This window comes from Bubalus kerabau, chromosome 13, assembly GCF_029407905.1.
Source record: "Bubalus kerabau isolate K-KA32 ecotype Philippines breed swamp buffalo chromosome 13, PCC_UOA_SB_1v2, whole genome shotgun sequence".
Taxonomy (NCBI): domain Eukaryota; kingdom Metazoa; phylum Chordata; class Mammalia; order Artiodactyla; family Bovidae; genus Bubalus; species Bubalus kerabau.
The window spans coordinates 20,345,409-20,368,549 of NC_073636.1; the positions used below are offsets into that span (position 1 = coordinate 20,345,409).

General features: G+C 37.5%; 1 protein-coding gene across 1 annotated transcript in view; it reads right to left on the reverse strand.

Annotated features, from left to right (window-relative positions):
- Nucleotides 1-1,920: 1,920 nt before the first annotated feature.
- Nucleotides 1,921-23,141, reverse strand: part of CCDC7 (coiled-coil domain containing 7) — a 262,345-nt gene continuing 241,124 nt past the window's right edge. The window contains exons 43-48 of the mRNA XM_055543752.1: nt 21,739-21,828; nt 18,274-18,396; nt 16,708-16,821; nt 7,247-7,372; nt 2,650-2,745; nt 1,921-1,955 (exon numbers count right to left, since the gene is read on the reverse strand). Of these exons, the coding sequence (XP_055399727.1) occupies nt 1,936-1,955; nt 2,650-2,745; nt 7,247-7,372; nt 16,708-16,821; nt 18,274-18,396; nt 21,739-21,828 (569 nt within the window). The 3' untranslated portion in view covers nt 1,921-1,935. The remainder of the gene's footprint in view (nt 1,956-2,649; nt 2,746-7,246; nt 7,373-16,707; nt 16,822-18,273; nt 18,397-21,738; nt 21,829-23,141) is intronic.

A 23,141-nucleotide genomic window follows, 5' to 3' on the forward strand; every position in this document is an offset into this window, starting at 1 on the left:
GCCATGAACAACATGGTTTGGGAGAAGGAATATTTACATGGATCCAATACAGACTGAATCTATTCATTGGGCACTCCTTTTCCAGAGCTACAAGATCCAGATTAAAAACAAAACAGCCACAACCATTCACGGATGGACTGAGGTATTCATGGATTTCCTTTATATCATCAGATAATAAGCATCACAGTTCTCAGCTCTGGCTGCACAGTATAATTAGTAGCTTTTAAAGCACCTTGCTGCTGCCGCTGCTGCTAAGTCACTTCAGTCGTGTCCAACCCTGTGCGACCCCATAGATGGCAGCCCAACAGGCTCCCCCATCCCTGGGATTATCTAGGCAAGAATACTAGAGTGGGTTGCCATTTCCTTTTCCAATGCATGAAAGTGAAAAGTCACCTTAGGTGATTCCTATTTTGTAGACAAGCTTGAAAAGCACTGATTTAGCACATATATCAGCTCATCTAATCAAATAATCACATAATTAATGAATAAATTATATTCACTATTATCTGGATAGTCCACAGAAGCAAACTGAGAGGCTAGACTGGGTCCAGCAATCACCACTCATGGGGGCAGGATGCTATGCTGAACTTATGTTGGAAAAATAATTTTGCATTGCTCACATTCCAATTTTTGGCAGCTTGCAACAATTCTCCTATTCATTTCTGCATAATTCTTTCCAAAACCTTCACAAAAATTATTAATACACATAATTTCTATGTTACCTCTTGGATCTTTTTCAGTTTCAGACAACAATCAGTAATTAGTGAAGAATCACTCCATTTATCTTCTCTTGATTGATATTTTATGCTCAGTTCATGATTTCTTCTTGCCATATAAGTTGTACATTTTTTACTACAGTATAAAATATAAATAATATCTTTATAGTGAGGAGTTATAGAAGATAGCCACGATTTCACTAATTTTATTCCACTTTATATTGTTTTTGTAGAAATCCAATTTTCCTTATTAAATACTGATACAAAACAGAACTCCAAAATACTTAGGTCAATACTACTCATTGTTCAAATTCTTGCTGGAGAAATACAGTAACATTTAAGGCACAAAAGGATTATATTCAGTAATAATCCAGATTGGATTTAAGGCTATTTCATCCAATAGTATTTATGCTTTCCAGGGCACAGTAAAAAAAGTGGTTAAAAATACTATCTTAATTATTATTCAAGTTGCTAATAACACTGATTATTACTTGTAATATTATATGTAATATGTATAATATTATACATTATTATGGTAAGATTGCTATTAACAATGTTATTAACTTTTGTTGGCAAGAAGCACATTTTTAAAATTCTATCACTTGTATTTTGTGCAATTACAAACTCCACAGAATATACAACACATATCAATTACGTTATTATCATGAAAGTCAAAGTTTCTCAGTCATGTCTGACTCTTTGCGACCCCATGGACTATACAGTCCATGGAATTCACCAGGCTGGAACACTGGAGTGGGTAGCCTTTCCCTTCTCCAGGGCATCTTCCCAATCCAGGAATCAAACCCAGGTCTCCTGCACTGCAGGCAGATTCTTTACAAGCTGAGCCACAAGGCATTTGCTTTTACTTCCTCTTTTTTTTGAAGTTGGTTGTGCAGTGTTAAAACATGACTATTTCAAATTAGGGGAATATTTTCATTATTTGCTATTTAAAGGACAACTGTAACTTTTCCAAAATTAGAAAACAGAAAATTCACTAAAACTCACCTGATGCCGATCAAGGTCCTCCATGATTTGGGCCTACCCTGTTAATTCAGGGTCTTTCTCAGTATTGTTCAATAAACACCATTCACTCAAGGCAATGTTATTTTCATAAGGCTTCCACTCCTGCAATTTCATTGCTATCTCCATAAGTTTGCTCACCTTATTTATTTTGCCCGGAATTAATTTATTTTCAAAAGTATGGGTGGGGTGGAGATTTTCAGGCAGTTGTATATGGCACTTTAAAGGAAAATTGTTGTGTGATTAAAAAAATAGTTCTATTTAATTTCATTGTACTTGATACAATTTTTATTATGTGACATCATGAAAAATAGAATATTGTATATGAAATTAACAATGAAAATGGAAAAGAAGTACATAAATCTACCTATGTTTCTATAGAAATGGTTCTCCAATTTTACCCTGCATCAGAACACCCAGAGAACTTGTTAAACAAATTAAGGGACTTGAACCCCACAGCTTTTATTTCAGTAGGTCTGGAGTGAGGGCCAAGGATTTGCATTTCTAAATAAGTTCCTAGTTAATGCCCAGGCTGCTAGTCCAGGGACCACACTTTGAGAAGCATTTATACAGGAATCAAAAAGTTAAAGTTCACTAGAATATTGTTTTTTTGAATACACACAATGTATATGCTTAATATATCTATGGTTCTTCAAAAAATCAGTCAGTTTTAAATGAGAAGTGAATGTCTGAGCTGCGAAAGGAACCCAAAAAAATCAGCATCAGGAAAGAAATAGTGACAATTCCTTTTAGGTGAAAGACTTAACTCTGAGCTGATGGAGGCAAGACAGGATTATGAAATATCAATTACGTCCAATGATGTTTGTTGCAACACTGTTATAAACAGTGTTTGGAAACAATCAAAGTCCCCATTTAACAGAGGCCTAGTTAAGTAATATACCATTACTTTTACCTTTATAGACAGGTTTTCTTGTTGTAGCAATCACAGTGGGCAGAGTCTCTTCATGTTCAATTTTCTTTTTTTTTAAGGTTGATTTTTTTTGATGCCCTAAAAAAAATGAGGATGGTGTTATAACCTAGAAATAACCTCATTTACACTTTGAAAAAATTAAAATAAATCTTACTAATCTATTTCTAAAGTACAGCTTCTGTATATTTTTTTCAATATTTTAGATAAAGCAGCTTTACTAACATAAATATTGTATAATTTTTCCTTGGTGAGTATTTGACCACCTGCCAATGCAGGAGACATAACAGATGAAAGTTCAATCCCTGGGTCAGGAAGATCTCCTGGAGGAGGGCATGGCAACCCATTCCAGCATTCTTGCCTGGAGAATCCCAAGGACAGATGAGCCTGTTGGGCTACAGTCCATAGGGTTGCAAAGAGTCAGACACAACTGAAGCAACTTAGCATGTAAGCATAAACAATTGCACTCATCTCACAAGCTAGTAAAGTAATGCTCAAAATTCTCCAAGCCAGGCTTCAGCAATATGTGAACCGTGAATTTCCTGATGTTCAAGCTGGTTTTAGAAAAGGCAGAGGAACCAGAGATCAAATTGCCAACATCCGCTGGATCATGAAAAAAGCAAGAGAGTTCCAGAAAAACATCTATTTCTGCTTTATTGACTATGCCAAAGCCTTTGACTGTGTGGATCACAATAAACTGTGGAAAATTCTGAAAGAGATGGGAATACCAGACCACCTGATCTGCCTCTTGAGAAATTTATATGCAGGTCAGGAAGCAACAGTTAGAACTGGACATGGAACAACAGACTGGTTCCAAATAGGAAAAGGAGTATGTCAAGGCTGTATATTGTCACCCTGTTTATTTAACTTATATGCAGAGTACCTCATGAGAAACGCTGGACTGGAAGAAGCACAAGCTGGAATCAAGATTGTCCGGAGAAATATCAATAACCTCAGATATGCAGATGACACCACCCTTATGGAAGAAAGTGAAGAGGAACTAAAAAGCCACTTGATGAAAGTGAAAGTGGAGAGTGAAAAAGTTGGCTTAAAGCTCAACATTCAGAAAACGAAGATCATGGCATCCGGTCCCATCACTTCATGGGAAATAGATGGGGGAACAGTGGAAACAGTGTCAGACTTTATTTTTTGGTGCTCCAAAATCACTACAGATGGTGACTGCAGCCATGAAATTAAAAGACGCTTACTCCTTGGAAGGAAAGTTATGACCAACCTAGATAGCATATTCAAAAGCAGAGACATTACTTTGCCAACAAAGGTTCGTCTAGTCAAGGCTATGGTTTTTCCTGTGGTCACGTATGGATGTGAAAGTTGGACTGTGAAGAAGGCTGAGCGCCGAAGAATTGATGCTTTTGAACTGTGGTGTTGGAGAAGACTCTTGCACTGCAAGGAGATCCAACCAGTCCATTCTGAAGGAGATCAGCCCTGGGATTTCTTTGGAAGGAATGATGCTAAAGCTGAAACTCCAGTACTTTGGCCACCTCATGTGAAGAGTTGACTCATTGGAAAAGACTCTGATGCTGGGAGGGATTGGGGGCAGGAGGAGAAGGGGACGACAGAGGATGAGATGGCTGGATAGCATCACTGACTCGATGGACGTAAGTCTGGGTGAACTCCAGAGTTGGTGATGGACAGGGAGGCCTGGCGTGCTGCGATTCATGGGGTCGCAAAGAGTCAGACACTACTGAGTGACTGAACTGAACTGAACTGAACTGAAGGTTACTTTAAAATTCTTCAAGCTAGGCTTCAGCAGTATGTGAACTGAGAACTTCCAGATGTATAAGCCAGGTTTAGAAAAGGCAGAGGAACCAGAGATCAAATTGCCAACATTCATTGGATCATAGAGAAAGCAAAGGAATTATAGAAAAACATCCACTTCTGCTTCCTGGACTGTGCTGCCAAAGCCTTTGACTGTGTGGATCACAACAAACTGTGGAAAATTCTTAAAGAGATGGGAATACCAGACCACCTTACCTGTCTCCTGAGAAACTTATTTATGGATCGAGAAGCAACAGTTAGAACCTTACATGGAACAATGGGTTGGTTCCAAATTGGGAAAGGAGTATGTCAAGGCTGTATATTGTCACTCTGCTTATTTAACTTATATGCAGAGTACACATGTGAAATGCTGGGCTAGATGACTCATAAGCTAGAATCAAGACTGCCAGTAGAAATATCTCAACCTCAGATATGCATATGATAATCACTTCAATGGCTAAAAGTGAAGAGGAACTAAAATGCCTCTTGATGAAGGTGAAAGAGGAAAGTTAAAAAAAAACTGGCTCAAAATACAACATTCAAAAAACTAAGGTTATGGCATCCAGTTCTATCATTTCCTGGCAAATAGAAGGGGAAAACGTGGAAGCAGTGACAGATTTTATTTTCTTGGGCTCCAAAATCACTGCAGACAGTGACTGCAGCCACAAAATTCGAAGATGCTTGTTCCTTGGAAGGAAAGCTATGACAAATCTAGACAGTATATTAAAAAGCAGAGAGACGTGACTTTGTTGACAAGGTCCATATAGTTAAAGCTATGGTTTTTCTAGTATGGATGTGACAGTTGGACCATAAAGAAAGTTGAGTGCCAAACAAATGATGGTTTTGAACTGTGGTGCTGGAGAAGACTCTTGAGAGTTCCTTGAATTGCAAGGAGATGAAACCAGTCAATCATAAAGGAAATAAACCCTGAATATTCTTGGAAGGACTGATGGTAAAGCTCCAATACTTTGGCTACCTGATGTGAAGAGCTGACTCATTGGAAAAGATCTGGATGCTGGGGAAGATTGAAGGCAAAAGAAGAGGGCAGCAGAGGATGAGATGATTAGATAGCATCACCAACTTAATGGATATGAATTTGAGCAAACTCTGGGAGATAGTGAAGGACAGGGAAGCCTGCTGCTGCTGCTGCTAAGTCGCTTCAGTCGTGGCCGACTCTGTGCGACCACATAGATGGCAGCCCATCAGGCTCCCCCGTCCCTGGGAGCTGCAATCCATGGGGTTGCAGAGTCAGACATGACTTAGCGACTGAATAACAACCATAACAACAAGCATAAACAGTAAGAGTGTGAATCAAGAAAAAAATAATAAAAAACTGTAAAAATGTTAGAGGTTTTTTTTTAAATGGTAGGTCAGTAAAAAAAATTTAAGCAATTAAATAAATTATCAAGTAAAGTTTTTCTCTCTCTATGAAACAGTGTATCTTCATTTTCTAACAAAGAAATTTGTATTCCTACAGTGAAAAATCTAGTGCTAGAACAGAAGGAAAGTGAAAGTGAAAGTTGCTCAGTAGTGTCCAGCTCTTTGTGATCTTATGGAGTGTACAGAGCATGGAATTCTCCAGACCAGAATACTGGAGTGGGTAGCCTTTCCCTTCTCCAGGGGATCTTTCCAACCCAGGGAATGAACCCAGGTCTCCTGCATTGCAGGCAGATTCTTTACCAGCTGAGCCACAAGGGAAGCCCAAGAATACTGGAATGGGTAGCCTGTCCTTTCCATCCGGGGGATTTTCCCGACCCAGGAATCAAACCAGGGTCTCCTGCATTGCAGGTGGATTCTTTACCAACTGAGCTATAAGGAAGCCCATAATGGAAGGAGAGATACTAAAAAAACACTATTTCAAAGATACATATTTTGAGCACTGTTTAAAAACAAAACTATGTAATAATGAAAACAGTTTCAAAATGGTCACTTGGAGAAAAATAAAAAGCAGAATGCGGCACATTTAGATGCTACTCTCAAAGTTAGTAGAAAAAAATTGCATTAATGTGCTTAGTTTCTACAATATATATCTTGCATGATAAATACCACTGGAGTAATGCATAAGAAATAGGGTCTGTAAATTGGTTCTTAGACATGAATGGATTAGACAGTTGGAAGATGGTAATGGAGGAAGAAAAATGAACATATTATTTATCGTCCTTCAGACTTACCCTCACATTGACTCTTTCTATTGACCCTGCTTAGTGAAAGAAAGTGAAGTTGCTCAGGTATGTCTGACTCTTTGCAACCCCATGGACTGCAGCCTACCAGGCTTCTCTGTCCATGGAATTTTTCAGGCAAGAGGTACTGGAGTGGGTTGCCATTTCCTTCTCCAGGGGATCTTTCTGACCCAGGGACCAAACCCGGGTCTCCCACATTGCAGGCAGACGCTTTACCATCTGAGCTACCAGGGAAGCCCATTGACCCTGCTTGGGACTGATAAAAAGAGGAATATTTAAATATAAGGAAGAGGATTATAAGATGCATTTATCTCAGTCATCTGCAGGAAAGGAAAGTTGAAAAAAATAATGTTGAAAAAAGTGAAATAATGTTGAGAAAAGGAATGTTGAAAAAAATAATGGAGTTCCAATTTAGTAGTGGTAGGCAAGGGAGCCATGCCAGAGACACCATTCACCCACTAAGAATGCATATATGTCAGATGAGCTTATTTTAGCATTTATTTTCATTTATTTTTGTTAAACTGGTTATATGACTAAGGTTAGTACAATCTGGTAATTTCCATATAATCAAACCTTTATTCATTAAAAACATCACATTGTACAATAAAAATATTATGAATTACCTGAATGTTCTTTATTCAGTGAAGGAAAATTGATGGCTTTATAAAAACCTGGCCCAGTCTTAGATGGTCTATGAAGTACTTTTGGGCGTTCAGTCATGTAAGATGAAAAGTCCTCAAAAGATGCATCTAGAAATATTTAGAAAATATGTTAGCTGTGAGATGGATCATATTCATAACTATTTTTATTTTTAATACTCAAACAGTAAGTTGTCAATAAAAATAAAGAAGTTTATATAATGAAAATTAATTTTTTGAGAACATTAACTCAATTAGAATAATAAAGATATATATTTAGAAGATTAGTTTGGAGATCAGAGCTAAAAGAAAGAAGCAAGTCACAAAAAGCCTCAATTATAATAGAGACAGGAATTAGATAAATTGATGCTTAGGGCTAGGGGAATATGAGGATTAGAGCACACAAGTAGTGGAATTATATTTTCAAAGTGCTGAAAGCAAGAATTCACAATCATGAATTTTATACCTAGAAAAACTATCATTCAAATATAAAGATGGAACAAACCATACCCAGATTAAAACAAACAAACAAACAAAAAAACCCCAAGGGATTTTGTTTTTATACTACCAGCCATGTCTTAAAAGAAATACTAAAGGGAATCAGTTCAGTTCAGTCACTCAGTCGTGTCTGACAATTTGGGACCCCATGGACTGCAGCAGGCCAGGCCTCCCTGTCCATCACCAACTCATGGAGTTTACTCAAATTCATGTCTGTTGAGTCAGTGATGCCATTCAACCATCTCATCCTCTGTCGTCCCCTTCTCCTCCTGTCTTCAAACTTTCCCAGCATCAGGGTCTTTTCCAATGAGTTAGTTCTTCCCATCAGGTGGCCAAAGTATTGGAGTTTCAGCTTCAGCATCAGTCCTTCCAATGAATATATAGGACTGATTTCCTTTAGGATGGACTGGTTGTATCTCCTTGCAGTCTGAGGAACTCGCAAGAGTCTTCTCTAAACCACAGTTCAAAAGCATCAATTCTTATGCACTCAGCTTTCTTTATATTCCAACTCTCACATCCATACTGGAAAAACCATAGCTTTGACTAGACAGACTTTTGTTGGTAAAGTAATGTTTCCAATTTTTAATATGCTGTCTAGGTTGGTCATAACTTTTCTTCCAAGGAACAAGTGTCTTTTAATTTCATGGCTGCAGTCACCATTAGCAGTGATTTTGGAGGTCAAAAAATAAAGTCTGTCACTGTTTCCCCATTTATTTGCCATGAAGTAATGGGACCAGATGCCATGATCTTAGTTTTCTGAATGCTGAGCTTTAAGATAATATTTTAACTCTCCTCTTTCACTTTCATCAAGAGGCTCTTTAGTTCTTCGTTTTCTGCTAAAAGGGTGGTGTCATCTGCATATCTGAGGTTATTTATATTTCACCCAGCAATCTTGATTCCACCTTGTACTTCATCCAGCCCAGCATTTCTCAGGATGTCCTGCATATAAGTTAAATAAGCAGGATGACAATATACAGCCTTGATGTACTCCTTTTCCTATTTGGAGCCAGTCTGTTGTTTCATGTCCAGTTGTCACTGTTGCTTCCTGACTTGCATACAGATTTCTCAGGAGGCAGGTCAGGTGGTCTGGTATTCTCATCTCTTTCAGAATTTTCCACAGTTTCTTGTGATCCACACAGTCAAAGGCTTTTGCACAGTCAATAAAGAGAAGTAGATGTTTTTCTGGAACTCTCTTGCTTTTTCGATGATCCAACAGATGTTGGCAATTTGACTCTGGTTCCTCTGCCTTTTCGAAATCGAGCTTGAACATCTGGAAGTTCATGGTTCACATATGGTTGAAGCCTGGCTTGGAGAATTTTGAGTATTACTTTACTAGTGTGTGAGATGAGTGCAATTGTGTGGTAGTCTGAGCACTATTTGACATTGACTTTCTTTGTGACTGGAATGAAAACTGACCTTTTCCACTCCTGTGGCCACTGCTGAGTTTTCCAAATTTACTGGCATACTGAGTGCACCACTTTCACAGCATCATCTTTTAAGATTTGAAATAGCTCAACTGGAATTCCATCACCTCCACTAGCTTTGTTCAGAGTGATGCTTCCTAAGGCCCTCATGACTTCGCATTCTGGCTCTAGGTGAGTGATCACACCATCATGGTTATCTGGGTCATGAAGATCTTTTTTGTATAGTTCTTCTGTGTATTCTTGCCACCTTTTCTTAATATCTTCTGCTTCTGTTAGGTCCATACCATTTTGTCCTTTATTTTGCCCATTGTTGCATGAAATGTTCCCTTGGTATCTCTAATTTTGTTGAAGAGATCTCTAGTCTTTCCCATCCTGTTGTTTTCCTCTATTTCGTTGCACTGATACCTGAGGAAGGCTTTCTTACCTTTCCTTGCTATTCTTTGGAACTCTGCATTCAAATGGGTATATCTTTCCTTTTCTCCTTTGCCTTTTGCTTTTCTTATTTTCATAGCTGTTTATAAGGCTTCCTCAGACAACCATTTAGCCTTTTTGCATTTTTTTTTTTTTTTTTTTACCTTGGGGATGGTCTTGATCCCTGCCTCCTGTACAATGTCACAGACCTGCGTCCATAGTTCATCAGGCACTCTATCTATCAGACCTAGTCCCTTGAATCTATTTCTCACTTCCACTGTATAATCATAAGGGATTTGATTTGGGTGATACCTGAATGGGCTAGTGGTTTTCCCTACTTTCTTCAATTTAAGCCTGAATTTGGCAATAAGGAGTTCATGATCTGAGCCACAGTCAGCTCCCAGTCTTTTTTTGCTGACTCTATAGAGGTTCTCCATCTTTGGCAGCAAAGAATATAATCAACCTGATTTCGGTGTTGACCATCTGGTGATGTCCAAGTGTAGAATCTTTTCTTGTGTTGGTGGAAGAGGATGTTTTCTCTGACCAGTGGGTTCTCTTGGAAAAACTCTATTAGCCTTTGCCCTGCTTCATCTGTACTCCAAAGCCAAATTTGCCTGTTACTCCAAAGTAGGAAGTCCCCTATAATGAAAATAACATCTTTTTTGGGTGTTAGTTCTAGAACGTCTTGTAGGTCGTTATATAACCGTTTAGCTTCTTCATCATTACTGGTCGGGGCATAGAAGCTGGTTGAATTACTGTGATATTGAATGGTCTGCCTTGGAAACAAACAGAGATCATTCTGTAGTTTTTGAGATACACCCAAGTACTGCATTTCAGACCTTTTGTTGATTATTAGGGCTACTCCATTTCTTCTAAGGGATTCTTGCCCACAGTAGTAGAGATAATGGTCATCTGAGTTAAATTCACCCATTCCAGTCCATTTTAGCTTGCTGATTCCTAAAATGTTGACATTTACTCTTGCCATCTCCTGTTTGACCACTTCCAATTTGCCTTGATTCATGGACCTAACATTCCAGGTTCCTAGGCAATATTGCTCTTTACAGCATCGAACTTTACTTCTATCACCAGTCACATCCACAACTGCGTGTTGTTTTTACTTTGGCTCCATCTCTTCATTCTTTCTGGACTTATTTCTCCACTGATCTCCAGCAGCATATTGGGCACCTACCGACCTGGGGAGTTAATCTTTCAGTGTCCTATCTTTTTGCCTTTTCATACTGTTCATGGGGTTCTCAAGGCAAGAATACTTAAATGGTTTGCCATTCCCTTCTCCAGTGGACCATGTTTTGTCAGAACTCTCCACCATGACCCGTCCATCTTGGGTGGCCCTACACAGCATGGCTCATAGTTTCATTGAGTTAGACAAGGCTGTGGTCCCTGTGATCAGATTGGTTAGTTTTCTGTGATTGTGGTTTTCAGTCTGTCTGCCCTTTGATGGAGAATGATAAGAGGCTTATGGAGACTTCCTGATGGGAGAGACTGACTGAGGGGGAAACTAAAGGGAATACTTCAGGCTGAAACAAAATAACAACAGAAGGTAACTCAAATTCACATGAAGAAATAAAAAAGTACCTTAAAGGTAATTATATAGGTAAATATAAATGACAATATACATTTCTACCTCTTCTTCAATTGACTGATTAAAAAGACTACATCATAAAACTGTACTGCTGGACATATAATATAAGACTTAATTTTATTTCTATATAAGTGCACACAATAATCCAAAAACTTAATTAAGGGAACAATTTTATTTGTGAAAGCATCAAAAATAATAAAATAGTAATAAATTCCACAAAGGGGAATAGCTATAGTAAATCTTAAAAAACATTACTGAAGGAAATTAAAGAAATCTAAATAAATAAACTCAGTGTCAACAGATTAGCTAAATAGTATTCCTCTGTGTATGTATGTGTATATATATATGAACATTGTAAAACTGAAAAAGGAGTATGTCAAGGCTGTATATTGTCACCCTGCTTGTTTAACTTATATGCAGAGTACCTCATGTGACATGTTGGGCTGGATGACTCACAAGCTGGAATCAAGACCGGTGGGAAAAATATCAACAACCTTGGCTATGCAGATGATATCACTCTAATGTCAAGAAGTGAAGAGGAACTAAAGAGGCTCTTGATTAAAGTGGAAGAGGAGAGTGAAAGAGCTGGCTTAAAATTCAACATTCATAAAACAACGATCATGGCACCAAGTCTTATCACTTCATGGCAAATAGATGGGGAAAAAGTGGAAACAATGACAGATTTTATTTTCTTGGGTTTCAGAAGTGCTGCACTCAGTAAGCCAGTAAATTTGGAAAACTCAGCAGTGGCCACAGGACTGGAAAAGGTCAGTTTTCATTCCAATTCCAAAGATGGGCAATTGCAAAGAATGTTCAAACTACCACAAAACTGCACTCATTTCACATGCTAGCAAGGGAATGCTGTAAACCCTTCAAGCTAGGCTTCAACAGTGCATGAATTGAGAACTTCCAGATATACAAGCTGGATTTAGAAAAGGCAGAGGAACCAGTGATCAAATTACCAACATCTGGTGGATCATAGAAAAAGCAAGAGAATTCCAGAAAAACATCTACTTCTGCTTCCTTTACTACGCTAAAGCCTTTGACTGTGTGGATCAGAACAAACTGTGAAAAATTCTTAAAAGGGTGAGAATACCAGACCACCTTACTTGCCTCCTGAGAAACCCGTATGCAGGTCAAGAAGCAACAGAACAGGACATGGAACAACAGACTGGTTCAAAATTGGGAAAAGAGTATGTCAAGGCTGTATGTTGCCATCCTGCTTATTTAACTTATATGCAGAGTACATCATGTGACATGCCTGGCTGGATGAATCACAAGCTGGAATCAAGATTGGCAGGAAAAATACCAACAACCTCAGATATGCAGATGACACGACCCAAATGGCAGAAAGCAAAGAGGAAATAAAGAGTTTCTTGATGGGGGTGAAAGCAAGTGAAAAAGCTGGCTTAAAACTCAACATTCAAAAAAAGAAGATCATGGCATCTGGCCCTATGACTTCATGGCAAATAGATGGAGAAACAATGGAAACAGTGACAGACTTTCTTTTCTTGGGCTCCAAAATCATTGCAGATGGTGATTGCAGGTATGAAATTAAAAGTCACTTGCTCCTTGGAAGAAAACCCATGACAAACCTAGACAGTGTATTAAAAAGCAGACACATCACTTTGCCTACAAAGGTCCATATAGTCAAACTATGGGTTTTCCAGCAGTCATGTACAGATGTGAGAGACGAACTATGAAAAGGCTGAGAGCTGAAGAACTGATGCTTTTGAACTGTGGTGCTGGAGAAGACTCCTGAGAGTTCCTTGGACTGCAAGGAGATGAAACCAGTCAATCCTAAAGGAAATCAACCCTGAATATTCATTGGAAGGACTGATGCTGAAGCTGAAGTGCCAGTACCCTGGCTACCTGATGTGAAGAGCCAACTCACTGGAAAAGACCCTAATGCTGGGAAAGATTGAGGGCAGGAGAAGAAGGGGACAATAGAGGATGACATGGTTGGATGGCATCACTGAGTCAATGGATATGAGTCTGAGCAAACTTAGGGAGATAGTGAAGGACTGAGAAGCCTGGTAGGGTGCAGTTCACAGTGTCGCAAAGAGCCAGACTTAGTGACTGATCAACATATATGAAATAAAACAGTTATTTTAAATTCTTTATTGGGTAAAGTACAGATCTCCGTGTCTTTGGGGTTGGTTTCTGGAAGATTATTGTGATCTTTTGGTAGTATCACGTTGCCTTGATTCTTTGTGTTCCTTGGGCTTTAGTGTGCTGTCTTCACATCTGAAGCAGCAGTCCCCTCCTTCAGACTTACTACTGCTTTCAGGGGAGAAGTGCTTTCCATCAGCCTTGTTAGAGACCTGGAGGTTTTCTCAGACCTTGAGTGGATACACCTGCTCACATTTCTTGCTTACTCTTGTGGCAGAATTCTTAAGCTTGTATATCATCTCTGGATTCTGCAATGCACCAGGTCCAACGCTGATAACCTCCCTTTTGTTTCTCAAGTGGTGCTACATTTCAAGTTTCTGGTTTCTCTCTGGTGCACAGACACTGGACTGCTTTAGGAAAGTGCTCCATAGCTGTCCAACAAAGACTGCTCTGGCTGCCACACTCTGGAGCATCCACAGGGAGTTGGCTGCAGAATGAGGGCATGTGGATGAGGCATGTCTGACCCTGGGGGAGCTAAAGGCCAGCTGGGGGTATCTGCAGGTGAGGCTTTCCCAGAAAGTTCATAGGTGGGCTTTCTGATGGAGTTCACAGCATAGTCAGAAGGAACCCAATTCCTTTAATGCTCTCCAAAAACCTTATCTGCCTCTCTCCTGACCTCGTATTGTCCTGTAACGTAGTGCTCTGAATGCTACAGGAGAGAAATGAGTCTTTTTGGCTGCGCCCCAAACAGCTGTGGAAGCCTGGTGCTCAATCACTTGCTCTTCCTTTGACCTACCTCTCACCCCCTCACAGGATGGCTTTTGTTTGGCCCTACTGCTGCCATCTTAGGGAAGGTCGGCAAAGTCAAACTGTTCTGCTTATCCACTCGAATGTGTCCAAACTCATCTTTTACTCCAATGGAGTGCTGGCACTTCTCCTTGAGAAACCCAGACTTCCATTAAGGCTCTCTTATCTGTGATGACTGCCCCAGTCAAGGTTATCCAGATTCCCCTGGACCATAGCCAAGAGGAGCTGGAACCAGTTCATAAGCTACTGAAGGGTCCACAGTCAGGATGGAGGTCTGTCTTCCTATTACCTGATGCACAGGCATATAGAACTCTTCCAAGTCCCTTGGTAAATGATGCTGGATCCCAGACTCCCACAATGTCACTTTTGTTCATGGATACATGACAAATTTTTATTGTTGATAAGAGGCAGATTAGGAGCAGTATCCTTTGCCATCATGATGCGGATGTCACCTGTCATACATCTGTAGCACAGTCAGTTCTGCATTCTCTCCTGGGTTTATTTGTTGTATTATTTTTGGTCTTGCCAATTGGCATGCAGGATCTTAGTTCCTGATCATGGATTGAACCGACAACCCCTCAGTGGAAGCATGGAGTCTTAACCACAGGACTACCAGTGAAGTTCCTGGTTTGTTTCTGAATGCATATTTTATAGAGAAAATTATAATTAAAATATAATCAAATGATGGGAAAGATGACCTAAATGTATGGATCACTGCTATATGCCTGTTTTTCCCCCCACATTTTATAAGGGAGCGTCTACTGCGGTATTAGTTGCTTAGCTGTATCCGACTCTATGTGATCCCAAGGACCATAGCCTGCCAGGCTCCTCTGTACATGGAATTCTCCAAGCAAGAATGCTAGAGTGGGCAGCTTTTCCCTTCTCTAGGGGATCTTCCTGACTCAGAGACTGAACTAGGGTCTCCTGCATTATAGGAGAATTCTTTCCCATCTGAGCCTCCAGGACACTTTGGAGTCTCCTTGTCTGTGCTACTCTATTGTGTGTGTGTGTTTTACGGGAAGTCATATCACAGGAGCTGCCTCTGAAAGAGATCATAGATCCTAAGACAGTGGTCTCTGGCACTGATATCAAATTTTAATGAGAATTTGTGGAATTCTTGGAAGAGCACATGTATTTTCCATGGGAGGGGGGTAGGAATCATGGGTATTTGCAACCAGAAGGAGCACCGGTGGACTGGATTCAATAACAGGCTCCACATCTTCTTGACTACCTGTATTCACGTGCTCCCACACAACTCTGATCTTGGTAATATGACTTCAGTGAATGCAAGAAAAGCAGACAAATGCAGGCAGAGACTTGAAAATTGCTTGTGCATTGATTGAGATTTGCTCCCATTCTGTGCTAAGGATCCGAGGTTACAATGTGAAGACCAGGGCCAACCAGATGAAAGATGAGAAACGTGTAGCGAGGTCACCTCCAGTAACACTTGAGAAGCTTATTTTCTCTTAGGTTCCAAACCACTCTTTTACATTCTGCTTTGTGGTACTGGATCTGGGATTCTAAAAACTACATTTATGCTTTTCCAGGTAGCACCAAGTTAGGCTGTGCAAAACAGGGCCTGCTAGAGGGAGACTTTTGGAAAAGAACCAAGGAATTTGTTTCTCCCACTTGGTTACCAGTGCGCTTCCCAAAAGCTCATGTCCCTTTTCAGTTCTGGTGAACATCATGCCAGCAATGTACCTTTTCCCCAGGAGCAGAAATTCTTTCCACGGCACAAATTGTTGGTATTCTTTCCAACATTAGAAGAACAAGTTTTATTAAACTCTCACCACCCGAGACACTAGCAGTGCTTTGTCTTCAGAAGTACATAGGAGACTTCCTGAAAAATCAGAGATACCAGCACCAGCCAAGTAACATCCTATACTGAAGTCTCTTTTAGCCCTAATAGTAGAAACTTCTGAAACTGCTTTCTCCATGACCCAGCTCAAACCAGTCTACATTGCTAACTCCCCAGTCATGAACTATATAAATAGCTATGCTTCAGGCTAAATAGTTTACTTGGTAGTTATCCAGTAAAACAATACTAACAAATGTGGGAAAATTAAAATTAGATTGAGATATGAGAGATATGATTTAGTAACTTTGGGAATAAATGGAAAAAAGCAAATAAAAACCCACTAATCTATATGGCTGAAGGTTATTCAGAGAAAAAAATATTTTTCCTCAATTGCTGGTAAAAATGTTAACAGCCCTTTAGGTAAACAATCTGAAAGTATTTTTCAGTATTAAAAACTTATAAATGCTTTAACAATATCAATCCTAAGATACTACCCCAAAGAGATAAAAATATTCATATGTAAGAATAGATATTCATGGACACATTTACATTTAGTAGGGCGAAAAGTGTAAAAAGTCAATGACCTTCAATAGAAGAATGATTGAATAAAGAATTCTATATTATGAAATATACTGCCAGTAAAAAGGAGAAATTAAATTTCATTTTCAAGCTTGCAAGGGTTTATCTAAGATATTTCTGAAGAAAAAGTAAGATACAAAAAGAATGAAAAAAATACCACAAGAACTATTCTATGTAATTATACAGTATTTTAATATCTTTATATATAAATTTTTACCTTCATCATCAAAGGGTGATAAAGTAATTATTTTTGTTTTATATTTACTTGGTGCAACGTGCCTGGCATAGACATTTTCTTGCTGTAAAAATGCATTTTTGCCTTTAAGTAAATCTATAATAAAATTTAAAAAGAAAAATTATTTGAAGTCTGAACATTCATACACTACTCTCTTAAACCCCATGTATTAGTCTTTATGCATCTGTAATGTTTCCCTCCCATAGTTTAGCCACTTGTCGATGACTATTACTCTAGTTTCTATAAATATTTCATCATTTTCTCTTCTTTGTCTTTATTCTGTGTTCCTTGGTAGCATCCTGCTTTTTCTTTTCCAACTTCACTGAGGTATACTTAGTATATAAAAACACTGCCCAGATTTAATGTGCACATTTTGATGATTTTAAAATAGCCATACAACCTGTGAAGCCATCATCACAATCAAGGTAATAAACATGTCCATCACTTATAAGAGACTTCTCCTGTCTCCTTGCTCTTTTATGTGTATCTTATAAAAACAGCACAAAGCACTCCTGTCTTAACAATTTTTACATGCACAACATTTCTTTTTTTTTTTTTTGATAGTAAAGGAGCCTTTTTTTTTTTTGCTTTTCTCAAACTTACACTTTTATTTATTTATTTATTTATTTTTATTAAATTTTATTTTTAAACTTTACATAATTGTATTAGTTTTGCCAAATATCAAAATGAATCCGCCACAGGTATACATGTGTTCCCCATCCTGAACCTTCCTCCCTCCTCCCTCCCCATACCATCCCTCTGGGTCGTCCCAGTGCACCAGCCCCAAGCATCCAGTATCGTGCATCGAACCTGGGCTGGCAACTCGTTTCATACATGATATTTTACATGTTTCAATGCCATTCTCCCAAATCTTCCTACCCTCTCCCTTTCATTGTTAACTGTAGACGTAATGTTTTACAGAAGATCTCTAGAATTTACTCAACTAATATAAATGTGACTTTATATCCATTGAACAACTACCCACTTCTCTCTACCCCTAGCCCCTGGAAACAACCATTTTATTCTCTGGTTCTGTGAGTTTGACTACTGATAAAATGCTAGATTAAAAATGTATTTTCAAAAGTATTGCTGAGATGGCATAAAAACATTCTCTAGAGACTAGAAAGGAATAAAAGCATTTAACTTGAGACTTTCTGCTAAAAAGGGGTATGTATATTTGTATGCATGTACATTTTTTATAAATTTGACTGACCTACAGTAATGTGGGTAGTGAGGAGGAAGATAGGTGGGAAGTTTCACAATAAAGAATAATCAAAAAATAAAGAGAGCACAATAAAATAGTTTAGAATATATTTGTATAGAGCATCATTATATATTCTTTATGACTGTGTATAAAAAAAGCTGAGAAAGGAGGGATTAGGATTGCAAAATCATACAAAGGGAACCTTTATTAGAATGTTGTGTGTTTTCTGTAAATTTTCTTATTTTCTGGATGTTTAAAATATTTTATAGAATAAAATTTTAAAGACATATTACAAAAGTAATCTAAATAATTAGATATTTATTTTATACTGTTATATCTTTTACCTTGATTGTCAACTTGTGAAAAATTGATCACGTTCATTGGGAATTTACTTCCTGTGATGTGCCCAGTAAAAAACTCTGTTTGATGTTGTGTGGACTTATCTTTGTCTTTAAATAAATTCACTCCTAAAATTTAAAAAAAAATTTCACAAAGACATTATAACTATTTGCACACTACTCCCCATCCTTTACACATTAGTCTTCATTTCGGCACTTGTACATTTTTCTTTCCACATATAAGTGGCCACTTTTCTATCACTCCAATTTCTATAAACAATTTCTTCATTTTCTCTTCCTTTTTGTTGTTTTGTTTTGTTAGATAGCATCTCACTTAATTTCAAAATTTAATCCAATCACCTTTTATATTTATTTCTATATTTGCATATTTATTTCTATATTTGATCTGTATTCTCCTTTCAGTACCTTTTCCCTTAACAATTTATATTGCTCAAATTTTATTCAGGGCATTTAATTATAAACTCCTCATTAATAAGTAAGTATAAAATAATTAACTAAATTAATTTCATTCTTAAGATGCATGACATTTCAAATTGGATGTAAATGAGAGCAAATTCTTGGTGTGCCTAAGGCTGTTATTCAAAATTGAGAAGGATTAATAAGCAACAATGAAGTCAAAATAATTGAAAGAACCTACATAAAAATACTCTGAAAATTAAAGACATGGAAAAATGTCTTATCATAATATACCAAATTTATCACAGCAAAACAGAAAACAAATTTAACTTCTTAGTTCCTACAATTTAAGTTTTACACTTCTAGCTTTTTCTCAGTTAAAAGTTGTCAGTAAATAATTTTTATTTGATTATTTTCAACAGTTTTTTTTTTTTTCAGGAATAGAAGTGAGATTGTAACAAAATAAAGCATTCAAAAGTAAAGTTTGATAAATCTTGTTTTAAATGTTAAATTTCAGTGAAAACACATATTTTGGTGCTTTAATCTGAGGATTCAGCTACTTTCAAATTCTGGCTTTCAGCATCACTTTTGCAAGAAGTTCATTCTTTCACCAAAGAGAAATGTATCTAACCCTGTTACTCCAGGACTAAAGCTGTGTCTGTGAATTGTAAACTCAGCTAGAGAACTTCACTTTGGTAGAGATATAAATTTACACACAAGACTAATTATGTAGAGAAAACTGAATAAAATAACTGCTATATTCCTATTCTTATACCACTTATCAACTAGCTTTTTTGCTTTTTCAATTTCAAGGCAACACTCTTTACTAAGCCAGCAAGAAAGTGAGTAGATTAACAGTTTGAAATACTTAAACCAAGCATATCCTAAGGTCATTAGAGCATTGGATTATATGAATTACTTTCCAAATGTATGAGCTTACAACTAAACAATATCTAGGTAAATTTCCACTGACAGCAAATACAAGACTTCAATACTAATTATAAGATGAAATTCATGAAGATTACTCCCCATTAATATTAACATACAGTTACTGCTGCTGCTGCTAAGTCGCTTCAGTCATGTCCGACTCTGTGCGACCCCATAGACGGCAGCCCACTAGGCTCTTCTGTCCCTGGGATTCTCCAGGCAAGAACACTGGAGTGGGTTGCCATTTCCTTCTCCAATGCATGAAAGTGAAAGTGAAGTCGTTCAGTCCTGCCTGACTCTTAGCGTCCCCAGGGACTGCAGCCTCCCAGGTTCCTCTGTCCATGGGATTTTCCAGGCAAGAGTACTGGAGTGGGGTGCCATCGCCTTCTCTGACAGTTAGTGCTATCATTAGTTAAATCACAGAGAAGACATAAGCCATAAATATTAGACTTGACAAATTCTTGTTCTTACCAGGGTGACTTTTATGATGTGTCTTGATTTTACTAGTTTCTTTTTCACTTTCAACAGTCTGTCATATATTCTTTATCAGTTGCTACAGATATAAAATAAACTTGAAAACACTTTCTAAGGTAACAATTAACACACATGTATGTGTGTCTGTGTATGTAGTACTAAGCTACTTAAAACTTGTTATTATGGAAGACAATATAATATCTGCACTGCACAATCATAAAACATTAGAATTTGAAGGGCTCTTAGCAATCATATAAGCCTCATGATATAGAAGCTTAGAGATGTTTTGGGATTTGACTGAGAACACATACCAAGAAAATACAAAATTGACCACAAGCTGAGGCCCCATAATTCCTTAACCAGTGCTTTTTCTACATGATGCCATGTCCCACACAAACCTTAATCATCTTGGGGAGTTCATGTTAATGATATAACTGCCAAGTTTACACTAAGAGGACACTCATCCTTTAAGAATATACCTATGAGTGGAACATGGCATTTTCCCCCTGCTCACTGGTCAAGTTACAAACCATGGTCACACAAAGTTACTACCAGGCAGAAATTCTTTGACTCTCTTAAGAGTGCTTTATGCCATTTTTAAGGTTATGTAAGTCCAGTAGACATTAATGATGCAGAAGAATAACAAGACATTCTGTGGTCTAAGAAAAACTGCCTATCAGGTCGTCTTACAATGTATACCTTTCCGCTGGGGAGGGAGAAGTGGGTAAATCTGCAGCAGTACCAGCACCAGGACTGCATCCCACTCCCTTTGAGTTTTTGTGTGATTTGAAGATTTGGCAGGATTTAGTAACTACAAACTAGGTCAAAGGAGAGGAAACTGCATGAAAGCTATTAAACAAAAATTCATATTGAAAAAGTGGTAAGTACAGGACTGGTGACTTGGGTCAAATAATGTGTCCAATGTTTTGTGAATGGAAGGTAGTTCCAAAGAACACATACCAAAAGTTGGAAACCTATCCTGAACCTGAAACCATAAGGGGGATCTTACTATTAATACTTTGTTGTAATGGCTGAGAGCAGGAGAAAGTATTAAAGCGTTAAAGTGTTAGAGGAGATATAACTGAGGCTCTCTGGTTTTCTGCCTCCCTTAATATCACACCAAAGATCAAGGAGTGGTATGTCAAACACCCTTACACCAAGACAAAGGGAAACAAGTGTAAACTATGAACTATGTAACAAGACTACAGCTCTCTACTTCACCTGAGATACTGAAAATATGCTTGGTATTTTAATTATATACAGGGAATTAATAAGCAATGCAATAACTATCTGGTAAGTCTTTAAATCCCATTCATAAACTAGACTTTTTGCTTTTCCGAATACAAAGCAACTAGCCTGAAAAAAAAAAGAAAAAAAGAGTAGCATTTGAAATGCTTTAATTAAGTATATTCCAAGCTCACTATACCACTGAAATTTTGAGGATCACTTTTTAAAAGAAGGAGCTCTGAAATTTAAAATATGTAACTAATTTTCCATTGATAATAACTGCTGGACTTCCAGCAGTTCTAACTTTAGAAGGGAATTTATGAAGATACTGTATCCTGTAATAACAGCATACAGGTACTATAATCAGGCTCAAACTCAAACTCTGGGAAAGATAAATAAGCCAGAATAGACTTGCAATATTCTTACTTTTACCAGGATGACTCTTGGATTGTGTCTTGATATCACTCTTTAGTATACTTCTTCCAACAGCATCTGGGAAGTGCTCTGTATCAGTGTCTATAGAAATAAACAGTTTCAAAACACTTTCATAAGATAAATATCAACATGTAGTTGTGTGAGTTTGTGTGTAATACTCCTTTAATTAGCATTTTATTATAGAAGAAGAATTATAATGAAATGTCTTACAGAATCGAAACACCTTAGAATTGGGAGAGCCATTGGCAACCATATAAGCCTCATTATATTGTACCTTAGAAATGTTTATTAGTTTGACTAAGACCACATAGCCAAGTAGTGATAAAAGTGATTCATAGACTGATGCCTCATAATTCTTTAATTAGGGCTTTTTCCATAAAACACAGTCTTTTTGCAAATTTAAGTCATCCTAGAGACTTTATCTTAATTAATGTAACTTTTCATTACATTAAAACTACATTGTATACGTTTAAACTACATTCATATGGTAAGAATTATACCTGGTAAGGCCAGACATGACATTTTTTTTCCTGGGCCAAGTTGCCTGGAAAAAATGATGGGCATCACAGTCACAGAATATTATTGTGAGGCAGAAATTCTTTGACTTTGTCCAGGAATATTTTAATTCCTTTTTTTTTTTTGAAGAAGGTCAGCATTTTAATTTGATTTAAGTGGCATGTCTAAAATATTCCTTCCCCTTTTCCTTTCCCTCTACTAGAATATTTTTTTTAATTTAATTTTATTTTTTAACTTTACAATGTTAATATTGTATTGGTTTTTGTATAGAACAATCTTTAATTTCTTTTTTAAAGGTTATATAAGTCATGGACATAAATTTGAGCAAACTGGGAGGTAGTGAAGGAAAGGAAAGCATGGCATGCTGCAGTCCACAGGGTAGCAAAGAGCTGGACACAACTTAGCAACCAAATAACAACAACTATAAATCAAAAGACAACACTGATGGAAAAGTTAACAAGTAATCTGTAGACTAGCACTTTATCCCAGATCTTTTACTTGGGGAAAAGGAAATGGGTAATTTGCATGAATATGAGCATTGGTATTATACCTCTTTCCATTTGAGTCTTTGTGTGATTTTCACTTTTTGATGGATTCAGAAGCAATGATATAGGTTCAATGACAGGAAAAAATTTATTTAAAATAATTTTATATTGCAAAATAAATAATTAGAATTGGTGACTTTGGGTCACCTATTAGGTAAAGATTTTGGTGGGAGGGAGAAGGGTTCAGGATGGGGAACACGTGTATACCTGTGGCAGATTCATGTTGATATATGGCAAAACCAATACAATATTATAAAGTTAAAAAATAAAATTAAATTAAAAAAAAAGATTTTGGTGGGCAAAATTTGGTTCTAATATAGCATATAAGTGAAG